Source organism: Nyctibius grandis, chromosome 12, assembly GCF_013368605.1.
Source record: "Nyctibius grandis isolate bNycGra1 chromosome 12, bNycGra1.pri, whole genome shotgun sequence".
Classification (NCBI taxonomy): Eukaryota; Metazoa; Chordata; class Aves; order Nyctibiiformes; family Nyctibiidae; genus Nyctibius; species Nyctibius grandis.
In genome coordinates, this window is record NC_090669.1 from 16,332,936 (window position 1) to 16,346,641 (window position 13,706).

Here is a 13,706-nt window from a genome sequence, read left to right on the forward strand (position 1 = left end):
CTAATGTTAATTTACTTTTTGTAATGACTTTGGTACCACTGTGTCTGCCCTCTTTTGTGTTCACTTCCTACTAATTCTCTAATAAACCTAGCCGCTGACAGGAATGCCTGGGAAAGAATAATATGCCAGTCATTACTGCAGGATATTCATGGAGGGTGAAATTCATTCTTTTGGAACCTGGCAGGACAAAAACACTTACACGCCATACCACCTATACGCTTCATAAGTCCAAGTGTGTGGGCTCAAACAGTACATTGGTTTGAGCACATTTTCAAAGAGGTGAATTTCACACTTAACTAATTTTTATGTCTGCTCAAGAGTTCAAGCCCAGTTACTAAAGATACATTCCCTGGCACCGGCCCAGATTTACATCTGACCTACCTGAGAAATTTGTTGAGATACTGCCTGCTGCATACAGACCAAGAAAACACTCCATTGTTTCCTGTGAGTGTGGGAGACATAATATTGCCCTCAGCTTTTCTACAAGGATTTCCTTCTCCATCATGAATCATACCAAAGCTGAAAAGAGAACCAGGCATGAGAGTGAAAATCTAGATTAAACAGAAGCAAGACACAATTTGGTGCAGAAGAAACACTTTCTGGGTAACAGCTCTATGCTTGAACTCCACAGGGAATGTGGAATTCATCCTTTTCATTCCAAAGAGATGAAAACATATGCACCACACAAATGACTATTAGTATGAAACAAGTTCCAATTAATAGCATTCACATTTTATTGTCATCATACACTTGTCTGATGAGAAAAAGATAGTCAAGTTTCAAGAAAGACCCATTGGTGATGCACAGGAGCTCTGCAGTGTGAGCTGATGACAAGACACTGGCACGCAAGTACCAGAGCTGCAGACTGCATCAGAAGTTTTACAGTTTAACCTTTTCTCTTTCCTGAAGGAGAACTGTTTTGTGGTGAGATGGATGGAAGTAGCAGATCTTCAGCCACACTTGCACTTGCCTATAATCTATCAGTTTAAAACATGCGTGCAGCATGAACCTTTCTTTGCCTAGTGATAACACCTGTTAACATGAATGGCATGGAGATCAGAATCCAGGGGAATATCAGTGTTACACAGCTGTAAGAACATAACATAACTGTCCTCCTAATAGGAGGGAAGAACTACATAGCTGCATTCAATCTGTAGCAAGCGAAGTGGGATTGAATGAATAGAATACAAGGTATAAATATAAAAATATTATTCTTTTTCTAATTTTGGCCACTAACTTGCTATATTATTTCAGGCAAATCACTTTCTTTTCCTCACTTTTGTTATATACTGTCACTTATTTTGTCTAGACTGTAACCTCTTTAGGGGGAATACTGCCTCTTATTGGGTGCTTTGCTCAGTCTGCAGCATCATGAGGCCCTGCTTTCACTAAGAGAGGTGTTAGGGTAATATAAAGAATAATAAGCAATAATAAAAACCATGTTAAAATGATAAATTATGTGGAGCTTATGGTTATAATAAAGTTATTTTTCAGGTTTTTCCTTTCACTGTTTTATATTTTCTCACTGTACAGGACATCTATGAATTTCAATGTGTTTTGAATACAAATTTCATAATCTGTTACTTCAACATTGTAGTACATTGGTGACTTTATGAACGTAATCTGTGCACATGCAGGGAATATCTAATTTACTGGACTCGATCCTCTACTGTTATAAATCATTGCAGGCTCATCAGAGTTACTGCACGTGTTGCCACCAGCTGAGGCTCCAAACTTGCTAAAATATATGGCTCCTTCTATAAATGGACAAAAAAAGTCCCAACTGAGCTAGTATTTTAGAATCCTTTATAAAATACTAGCTTTGTTCACATGCATTGCAGCCAAGGAATCCACGGTTTATATACCCCTGACACAGTGGGCTCTGAACTCCCAAGGGAACTGTTAAGCTTTCAGGTAAAAACACAAACTACTTAAAGAAAACCATAAAAATGTATAACAACTGAAGCTACTCAGTGGATCACAGAGTGTGATCTATACAGTATACAATATTCTCCTACAATTAAATCCTTAGGTTATATTCACAGTGGACCTCAGCACCTCCATAGCTGTCAGGTTTTTTTTCTTCCAGGAATCTCTGTATCACAAAGACTGAGTTCTGTTGTCTTACTTTGCATGCTAGGTAGTCTCAGGAACATGAACACGAACAAATGATAATAAAGACGTTTTGTATCTGGGGCAGATTTTTTCCAGGAGATAAGATTTTATTAGACAGGAGTATGGAACTGTACCAAAGAAAGGCTGAATAATATCAGAATCAAAGGCAGTGGTGAAAAAGAAAAAAAAAAAAAACATTTCCGAGCATAATCTCTCAAAGCATATAAGAAAATAAACAGGAAGGAAGAACATTAAGAGACTAAAGGGGATAATTCTTGAAAAATAAGTTATGGACCTGATTCTCTCCTAATACTGATACAATGAAAATGTACTGAGGTCAGTGAAATTGCATTAGTGTCACAGGAGGATCAAACAATATATATTTTACATATTTGGTCCCATTGAAAGCATTGACACAATTCCCACGGGCTTTGCTGGTAGCTGGATTATTCTTTAATTCCTTGTTTCCCTTCATATGTACAGAAACCTGTGAAAGGGTCACTCGTGTAGACATTAGGTCATAGTATGTACTGTAGAGCATATTTGTACAATGAAAACTAAATAGTCCTGATTCAGTCATGCAGAATTGGAAGGATTCATGCCTTGACCAAACAGCAGAATACAGTACCACTGCTTTTCAAAGATATTCTGTGCAGTAATCTTGCTGCACAAAATAAAGATCCTATGCCGATGTTTTATCTGACCCTTGATTTCAGGTTTGTACCACTGTGCTTCTGTACTGTCAGTGGTTAGACAGACTCCAGCTTGAGCTATGTTAAAACTGAAAATCAAAACCATGCAAAAAGTTGTGAAAAAGTAATTCAAAATGATTTGGGAAAAAACAGTAGAGCAAAACCTAATCATCCTCTTTAGATTTGATTCAACAACTCAGAGAATAGCTGAAGCTCCGTGGAAAATTATTACTGCTTTTGTTGAGAGACAGCAGGTTCTTAGGAAAATTATGGTCTTATTGACATAGAAATCAAATGGAAATCCAATGGATATAGGTACAGAAAGGCAGAAACCTCCACAAAGGTTGTTTTTAGCCAAATCACTCATTAAATAGGTAAAGAGAACAAAGAAGGGCAGGTTGAATGGAATGAATTACTCCCAGATCCTGTGAAACACGGGACCTTCTGGGAAAGGGACTCTAAGAGACTCAGAGAGATCACTTTTCCATACTGTAAGCTGCAGTGTCCCTTCTCTTTTTGAAGCAACCACACTTACTAGAAGCAATCTGTCTACCAGAACATGGTAGCAGTGTGGGAAGCTCATAGATCATTATTGCCAGCTTTTACTGTTTGTTCTGGTTAGCACCTGGAATATATAAAATGTCAAAAAATAGAAATAAAAATAAAAGGAAAGCACCCTGGGCAGCTGATTCACCATTTCACGCTAAAGGACACACCTCTGAGTGGAGTCTTGACTCTATTTGGCCTAAAATTGCCTATAGCTTCCCATCAAATTAGGAACAGTTGTGAGGTACCTGTATCAGAATAAGGTCCCTCTGCCTATGGCAGCAAAATCAATCAAAATCCCACAGTGGTTATTTTTATGATTGTTGAAGAGATGATATTTAATAAGGCCAATGCATTAACGGGATGCTCTATATATTCTAATTATTATATAGCTCTCTATAAATGATCCATATTTAACTCATTTATATTAACTGGTGTTATGTTTTCATTCCCTTACATATTTATTTATAGAAGGAGCATGTAAGACTCATGAAAAATAACTTACTTGTGTCCAGATTCATGAGCAATTGTAAAAGCCAGTCCAAGGCCTGTATCTTCATTAATGGTGCAACTACGGTATTTGCTGCACATGCCACTGATAGGTGCAAATCCTGAAGGAAGGAAGCAGTAGAATAGCTTGTTCCTCTACAGAATCCCAAATACATACATCATCTGCACTGGCCCTAATAAGCCAGTCTATTGTGGTGCATGAAGATGGTTGTCTGCATCAGGTTTATCATGGAAGAATTACAGCAGACTTCTATTTGACAATAAAGGGACTCCTGTATAAGAAGTATAAATTAAACCTAACCTCCCAAACTACACTTTACTTGTAAAGATTATTCTTTCCCCCCGTCATGCCTTTACTGCTCCCAAATTAGGGAGGAATGGCATTCATAAAAGGAAAGTAGTCACAAAAAAAAAAAAAAGAGTGACTCAGGAGTATTCTGAAAATAAAAATATTCCTTGAAGAGGTGACAATCCAAAAGGATGTCTTCAGAGAGCTTATGTTATGTTGCCACTTTTCCTGGGCAATGACACCAGTAATACTCTTTTCTTTCTAGGTACTTCAAAGACAAATATGTAAAAATAATACTGTTCTTTCCTCTTCAAGAAGGCTAACATTATGTGCAGAAATGGACTTTTTGATTTTAAAACATTTCAGTCTCTATGAATCAAGATGCTGCTGTTGACACCCATGAGTTTCTCAGAATGTGTTTTCATATCTTACCTAAAGTATCACAGGGCTCATTTTTCCAAGAGCAGATATCAAAACCTGTAAGCAAGATGGCATGGTCATGGCGCTTTCCATTCTTCCCGACCAGAGCAGATTGCCATTGACAAAAGCTGTTCAGTGACTGGTCCGCATGGTGGTTAATCAATAGTCCACCCTGTAGGTATTTCACAGACACAGAAATAAGGTGCTTCCATCAGTACTTGAGAAAGGTGATGGAAAGAATAAGAGTTGGTTAGGGAAAAGGGAATTACTTTTTCATATTTGTTCTACATAAACTTATGTATTCCCGCGTTAACTGTCTGTGATGACTGATTCAGTCGATGAGTGAATCTATTACAATTGTAAAATAAAACTGCACCTCTCCCCAGACACATAGGTATTTTCAAAGTCAGTGGTTGGAATTACAGTGTATAAATATATTTGATTCCTGATAAAGCTGAACACTAAACCATGTTCAATCTTGTGATTAAAATGTTTGGCGATAGCTGTGGAGGAAAAGTATTATCCATGTAGATCAACCCATCACAAATTTCTTTTCATCAAAAGAGATTTTGTCTTCTTTTGTCTCAGCACCCTTGCCAAAAGAATTGGCTCCACTCCCACCTTTTGTTACATGTGATCTTCAGTTTGGGACTTTTGACCCCTTCCCCCTTCTGATCATCACATCTGGAAAGCCCAGTTCAAAATCTGTTTATTTATTTAAATACTTCTTAAGTGGATTTCTCATTCCAGCCATTTCTCTTCATGAAAATGCTGGAAATTGTTAAGTTTTATCTTACTGGAAGCATTTGAATGTTTCTAAAAAACATTTATATGAAATGAAGATTCTACTATCAAAAACTGACAAGCGGTGAAATGCAGAAAGTGTGATTTTGGAGGTTTTTGTGATTTTAATCTTTTTCTCATGCTTTATGTCTTAAGAAACCTCTAATGAAAGTTCACGTACATAACGTGGGAACACCCAAAGCTCCCTGTGAACAGCAGCAAATGAAGTATATCACACAAAAATTCTGACACAACTTACAGGCTCTTGTTCCAAAAGAAGAAGGCTCACAACAATAATGTTTATGTCACTTCCAATTGTTCCATCTTTAAACAGACTAGAGACCTGTAACGATTATTGAAAAGGAAATATCATCTACATATATAATTCTTTTAATAGACTAAACATATGTATTGAGTTATTGCATTGGGCTTCAATTTTCAATACAAATTAATGGAGTTATATACCTTGTAGGATTAATCCAAAAGAGCTTAACCCAGAAGAATTAGGCCCCAAACCACTACACGTATTAAAAAACTAAAAACTTCTATAGATTTCAATGGGCTTTGTTCTCTCCTTGGCCTCCTGGATCAAGAGTAATCAAGTTCAAAGTTCAAGTTTTGTAGTACAAAACTAAAGAGCAAAGCCACAAAGGAAAACATATTTCTAGTTAAATTATATTATTTTTCTCAAAATAAATTTGTGCTTTCTCAAATAAACTTTGCTTCAAGGAGAGACATCAGACAAAACAGACTAAGCTTCATGATACTAAATGAAATGAAAGCTTCAATTTCAGATTATCTGCCTTTTTTTGTGCTACACAAGAACTTTTAAAATTTAACATTTTAAATACTTTCCATTTTTTTTTTTACCCTACAGTATTGTTGCCAAAGCTGTGATAATTTAGGGATGTATTTTTAAAGAGCTTTTTGACGTAAGCAATGCATTAAATGAGGCTTCAAAAAAGGCTTGTGTAAGGTGCCCCTGCTCTTTTTGCTATCATTAGTTGTCTAATGAAAGATCCTACTCTGACATAACAATACTTCACAGGGAAAACATACTTCAGTTACACCACATCTTACCATATTCATAACTGTTAAGATGTATGTTGTTACATTTTCCTTGCCATGTTTCTCCAACATTTTTTTATCTGCCACAACAAGGGTTTCAACATTTAGACTTCCATTTTTCTGAATTTTAGCAGATGATCTTTTGAACCTTGCAGAAGTCCCATATTCATCCGAGCGAATGTATGTCTCTTCTGTGGGTGGCTTTGGTGCATCTAAAAGGAAATAAAACTCAGTTTTGGAAAGGGTTCAGATCACCCATGAACAGTTTCATCAGAAAATGAAGTATCACAGGTTTAGAGCCTTAGATTATTTTTACAGCATGTGATTTAATACTTATGGCTAAGTTCTTGTATATTTATTAAAAAAGACCTGATTCATTCCTGAGGGAAGGATGGCTACAGGGAGAGAAGGAAATGGGAGAACCACATTTGGATGCAATAAGCAGTTTAAAATAAGGAATGAATCTAATAAAACGGTAGCATCTGTGGTAAAAAATACACACAGAATTTTTAACAGAATATCTACATTTTTCCTGTCCTTTTGATAACTTCCTGAGGTGTTTGGCATGTGCTACTTACATAGCAGTTGGTAAAAAAGTCCTTTCCACAACAGATGTCCACCATCAGCACGGAAAGCAGACACACACCACAAGTAAGATTCCTGCCAGCCTGCTATTGTGATTGACATTAGCCTTCTATGCGAATTTGCCACTGAGATTATTCCTGCTGGGAACATATTTATTTAGTATAGGGAAATGTCAGGCAACAGAAAGGAGGGCTTGACAACAGGATATGTGCATCCAGCCCACACACCCTAATGCCAGGGTGCATTTTTCCCCTCTGTGCTTGTGTAGCATGGTCAAAGGCGTGGCTAGAGAATGGTCTCTACTCCATTTCTTCAGAGAACCAGAAAATGGTAAAAGAAACCTGTCCTACATCCTATAATGCTCCTATTATTCATAGTTTCTTTCACATACATACACCTACACTGCCTTTGCATCAAGAATTAACTTGAAGGCCACTTTAACATATTTCTTTTACACAGGATGTAAAATGACAGAAGAGAGGGAGCCTCAGGTAATTAAAAATATCCTGCCTGTGCCTCATCAGAAAGTTATTCCAACAACAGAGCTAAAACAGACGCTACTTCCTTCCACACCAAACTGGGAAATCAAGAATACCATAGAATGCACAACAGTGGCCTGCTTTCATGAACTAAGTCACTCTGAACTATATTTAACATTGCACGTGACTGTGCTAGTAAGATCTTAAAATGTATCACTCATTATAAACAATTGTCCTTTACAAGCTCAAAGAACTTTTCTCTTCTGGAAGCACATCAAGACATGAAGACATGCCTCACTCAAGACTGAAGTGTTCAGTTCATGGCACATCAGTTTCCATGTACTATTTTGAAGGCAATACAGCTTCAAGGAATTTGACTCATAAATCCATAAGCAGTGGAGTTTTGCTCTTGAATTAACTTCACTGCTACTAATAAAACCTAAGCAGCAGCAACGTTTCAAGCATGATTTACTAACTACAGTCCAGCCAATTCTCATGATCTAAAAACATTTAGATTGTGAAGAGTTTGAATGATGATGAACTGGCTTCTCTATTGCTTTCAAATTGCCAGCACATGAAATTTTAACAGACAGTGAGTGGGACAAGCTACTTTTATGACAGTAAAAGTGGCAGTGTGCTCTTCCCTCTTACTGTTCAGCAAGCTTGGATTCATTCTTAGGTTAGGATAAATTAATCTGGACTAGGCAGTGTTAATAGCAAAGGACTGCCTTCCCTAAGACTGCATTCTCAACGCCTTTGTTCATTCAAGCTGAAATTTTCTATTCCAGGTGACCAGACTGGATTTTGCTGAAAATTTCAAACTGATAGGGCTCCAGATCTCAGAATAAGACCAGGAAAACAGTAAAAACTAAAAAAAAAAGAAGGGGCGGGCGGGGGGGGGGGGGGGGGGGGGGGGGGGGGGGGTGAAGAAAGGAAGAAGAAGAAAAAAGCCCCAAGTACTCATAGAAGGGGTGTTGCCTTTACTGGAGTGATATGTTTTTCTTCTACATCCTATACTTGCCCCCACTTGATTAAATGATCACACATTATTTTATTTGTAGGACTGCATTCATTCAGTGAACATGAGATAGACTTGTTCTATAGATTAACCAAGGCTGGTGGAAATGAGTTGCTATTTTTTAGAACTCCTCCTTCCTTTCTCTCAGGAGGTTACAGGTATGTACTGCATAAAGTGAAAGACTGCACGATGTGAAAAGAAAGAGTTTCATGCTTAAGGTAATTAAATGCAATCTTGCTTACTCGAATTCTAACAGTGCGTGCAACACCAAGTTCTTAAGCAATGATGGGTAAATCACTTATACTTAACATACCACAGTTGGATGCTAATTGCATGTTCTTCATTTAACATAAACCCAGCTTGAACATGCAGCTAAGAACTCATAGCTGTGACTGAAATTATTGAATATATAGATAGACATATACAATTACAGGAACATATATTCTAGTAAGTATTTTAAAGAAAAACTCAGCTTATCGGTTTGGTACCCAGAAGCAATGGTTATTTTTGCCCTCTCCTGTGTCTGTGAGTCCCGTTTATAAGACAGGAGTAATGATATTATCTTTTCACATGCCAGGAGGTTATGAAGATACGCTGTTCAAAATGTACTCATTTATTATAGGGAAAAGCACCATGTAAAAGCTAAGGGGACATGAATAATTCTGAATTTGGACAAGCAGTCACAGGGGGTACAGTAAATAAGATGCAAGACCACAGTGGACAATGCAAATAAAATAAAACACTGTAGAGCAGATGAGCTAACTTAGCACCATTACGCTCTGCTCTGAAGCAGGCAGCAGGAAAACCAGACAGGAGGGAAAGGGAATATGTAATGAGGTAGTTTTGAACTGCGTCAGAATGCAAATGTTTACAGGTTGAATCATAGCCTTGTGCATCTGGCATTTGAGGTCTAGCTTTGAAATCTAGGGAGAACGATTTTTGAAGAAACAGTCAATTTTTAATAAGCAGTTTTCAGGCCTCAAAATAGGCCTCAGTCTCAGCCAGCCACCTTTTCCACTACCTCCTTTCTCATTCCTTCCCTTCTATTTGTTTTTCTCCTTCTTCCTTACACGCCTTTTGGAAAAGGAACCTACTTATTTTCTCAGAACTCAAGTAGGAAGTTGGAAGAATATAAGTGGACTGAGACAATGTTTTCAATACTGTGTGCAGTCCTGGAGACCCTCATTAAGAAACTCAGCTCAGAAGCAGATCAGCTTTCAAACAGAATCAACTGAATGCTGTAAGTATGGATACAGGGTCCAAGGGGGCTCTAAAATGTTCTGCAATTTGAGGGCCTAATAAAGGACTCAGAACAGACCTTGGCAGGATAATATATTCCAATATGGTTTTTTAAGAGGTGGCTCCAAAATCTTATTTAAACAATTTATATGGGAGGTTCTTTTTGAAGATCTCAGTTGCTGAAAATTTCATTATCAAATGGTGAGTTCTGAAAGACTTATTCTCTGTCCTCTCAGAAATTAATGATTTGGAAGACTTTTTCTTCATCTTCAAGCCTAATTAGTCATATATTCCCAAACTAACAGAGAGCAGCTCACGGAGTTGGCATCCATCACCGTGCAAAAGCAGCAATCTAAAACAGAATTGCTTACTGAAAACTACATCAATGTAAAAAATCAGGCAAGGGATCTTTTAATCTAGGTAGAGAATAAGAAAACTAAATAGTGATTCTGATGGCTTAATAAAATGGATGATGATATCAATTTAAAGGAATAATCAAGTTTCTCCTATCTATTTCGATTTACAACTATATTATTTAAAATTATTACGTCTCCATCACAAAGGTGACTATGAACCACACCTCAGAATCACCATACAGTCTCTAAGAGCCACTATCTCAAACAAGGAGAGAAAGTTTCCTTACATACATTTCTTGCGACGTCCACAAAAATGTTGCTTTTGAAACCTTCCATGGTGGTAACCATTTGCTTGAGCATGATACTTGTGGGAAGTGGGAATTCTGTGATGATCAAAAGAAAAGTATTTGGGATTGGACTCTACTGTGTACCGGTGCACTTTATCTTCTGCAGTTCGTTTATATAATACATGAGGATGGTGTCCAAGCAGGTGATGTGTAGTTGTGCTCCTGTGCTAGCTGCTGAGGTAATGGAGATATAAGGAACTCAATCTTCTGTGTCCTTATCAAACCTGACTGAAAAAAAAAAACACCACCACAAATTAGAGGAAAGACTGTCAAGGTCCGCAGCTGGAACATGCTAGTTCTTAAAGTGATCTCCCTTCAATGCCTAGACAGGTTGAAATGTGCTCCTCTAAATTAGATTTAGTCAAGAGATAATCTAGATAGTCTTCCCAATTAAAATATGCATTGTTTCATTTTGGAGATGACCAGGTTTCACGTTTGGTAACACACAGAAGAAGAACTTTGTGGGACTGGCAGCATAGCACCTTCACAGAGTACCACGAATAATTTCATATGCAATATGAATCCATTCTTCACAGTATAGATTTGTTTGTATGTGTGTTTGTGTACAGGATATACAGTCTCACATAAAAATAAAATGCTTTTGGAAAATGCAACTTCTAGTAAATGCATATATTAGTAAAACAAAATGTTTGAATTAAGAGTCAGGGTTTTTTCAGAACAAGGTATTACCAGACAGGAATCCCAGACTTAAGGTTACTCTAAGTAGAAACATAAGCACATTATGGTACAGAAGCACAAAATTGAAACATCTGAATATTTTAGTACTATCATTCCATAATCAGCTCCCCGCAATTTAATCATCGTAAAGGCAGTTTAAAATTTATGCCCTTCTACAAGAGAAAACTGATCAGTGAAAGCAAGTATCTGATTGTTTTCTTCTTATATCTCTGAAAGACAGAAGTAAGTATGGGAAAACTACACTGTATTTTTCACATAGTATCTGTGCATAAAACTGCACATGTGATGAAGTGTTTCCAGGATGAGGGCCAGGGAAATGTGGGTGGCATTGAGGAAGTATTTCCATGCAGCTCATTAATCAGTTATGATTTTATTTCATTTCTTGGTTTTGTAAAACATGTTGTAATAAACACTCCTTTTTACCAAGTCAAAAACCAAGAAGAAGTTTCATCAGGTAATTGTATTACATTATATATGTAATACTAGATACAGATTTTTGTTTTGGATCAGTGAGGCTCTACCATATGCCAACACCCTCCTGCCAAAATTGACATCCCACAAGGACTACATATCTCTTATACTTCAGAAAAATATGTGCAGACAAACAAATGTCAATTGCAAACCATCTTGCCTGACATCTTAAGTCCTCTCAGATCATGATTCCACCTCCTTCCTCAGAATGTATTCTTTGAAAATGCACATATTAGACATGTATCACCTATTCCCTTCTGAAATGGATGCTTTTCTTTAGACTAACCTAGGACCAGAATGCCAAGGGTATCAGAAGGAAACCAGTTTGAATGCCTAATGTAAGCATTGTATTTCCTGAGGATTTGTGGAATTTTCTGCACTTTCAGAACTGTTTCCCATGAGGAAAACTCAACAGAAAATGAAAAGCAAATGAAAATAGAAAGTTACATAGGAAATCTTCACAGCTTTAACTGTTTACTAAGCTACTGCTAAAATTGACTTTAAGTCTATTCCAGTTGAAAAGATTTATCAGAGATTACAGGTCCTCAACAGTCTATAGTAAGAAACTATGTCCTTTTCATGGAAATTCATTTCTGTCTTTCCAAATCAAAGGTATCTTTACAGTACTCCCCAATATAAGCATCTTTCACAGGGGGCTAATAACAGTGCTTATAAGATCATACTGTCATCTTAATTTTGACAATAGAAGAGAGTCCATATTATGAACTGGAAGGGTCTAATTGCCTCCTGAAAAATAATACAAAACCAAACATATATAATATTCTGATTAACAATTTGCCCCCTCTCCTTTTTTCAACATGAATCCATAACTCCGTATCTCAGCCTATATCTACTTAACATTCTCTATGCAGCTTAAAATTGCCTCTGTCAATAAGAGACAGGCTTTAAACAATTGACAAGAATTTAACTTGCCTGCTCACTGCAATAAGTTGGCATATTTCAAATGTCAGATCACATTTGGTCATGACAAAGTACTTTCCTGTAGGGAAGGAGACTAATATTTTAATCCTTATGGTGTGTGTCATCACACAATTTAAAAGTGGTTCTGAGAGGCAATCTTTATCTACTAGAATGCACTGATAATTGAGCACTGCTAAATGATTTTTTTTTTTTCATCTGGAAAACAGAAATGTAGTGAATCTGGTTTTTATTTCCCCATTTTAGAGGTTTCCACATCTGAAATTATTCCTGTAGGATTTGTTTTGTAAATGATTCAAACCATATGGAACAAAGGATTTTCTACATTTTCCTGTAAGAAACTGTCCCTGATGTACACCAAGTTTCAGCCCCAAATGTAATTTCTATATTTAACATTATAAGGGTGGATTGAGAATTCTGGGGAGGAAAAAAAAACCCTAACTGAATTCTGGGCCCTGTACTGCATGTATATTGCTGCACCTTTACATAGGCTGTAGCTGACCCAGTGTCTTACAAACGTACTCATTTTTTTCCCAGCAGGAATGACCCTAAATCTCCAAAAAGACTTCTTTCCTTTGGGTTTTACATCAGACACATTCTCCATATTGAAAAATGTTGTGTGAACGAAAGATACCTTCTTTTTTGATAACATCTAGTTTTATGAAGTTGTCAGGAACAAAGGGGAAGTGCCACAGAGCAGTCTGGACACTCATTCAATCACAGACCATTTTCCATTTCTTCCGGGTATGGGATGGTTTCAAGGATTCATTTTAAAATAATCTCTTTGATAATTCCAAAGTAATGCTGAGAATGCTGACCTGGCTTCTGACAGAGGTGCAGTCCTCTGGATTGCTGCAAAGAGGGCAACTGGGCAATAACTGCCAGATACTTTTCTTGCAGGTTCTTAAATTTTAGCCTTAGGTAAAGCAAAGCAGCCTATGGCTATGGTCATGTTGGCTGGAAAATATGCCAGCTGAGAAACGGCAGAGCACAGAGGTAGGATACTAGCACAGAATCATCTTTTCTAACTTTACACTGCCAAGGAATTCCAGTTTCCTGAAGAAGGACAGATTTGGGCTAGTCTGTACTCCTGGCCAGTGTAAGTGTTAAAAAAAAGTGTTCCTGGGCATTTTTTCTACAAATACATGAA

At 37.2% G+C, this 13,706-nt stretch overlaps 1 protein-coding gene across 1 annotated transcript in view; it reads right to left on the minus strand.

Annotated features, from left to right (window-relative positions):
• Positions 1 to 13,706, minus strand: part of ADAMTS18 (ADAM metallopeptidase with thrombospondin type 1 motif 18) — a 75,613-nt gene that overhangs the window by 36,640 nt on the left and 25,267 nt on the right. The window contains 7 exon segments of the mRNA XM_068411344.1: positions 382 to 519; positions 3,859 to 3,964; positions 4,585 to 4,744; positions 5,615 to 5,698; positions 6,436 to 6,635; positions 10,392 to 10,584; positions 10,586 to 10,675. Coding sequence (XP_068267445.1) covers positions 382 to 519; positions 3,859 to 3,964; positions 4,585 to 4,744; positions 5,615 to 5,698; positions 6,436 to 6,635; positions 10,392 to 10,584; positions 10,586 to 10,675 — 971 coding nt within the window.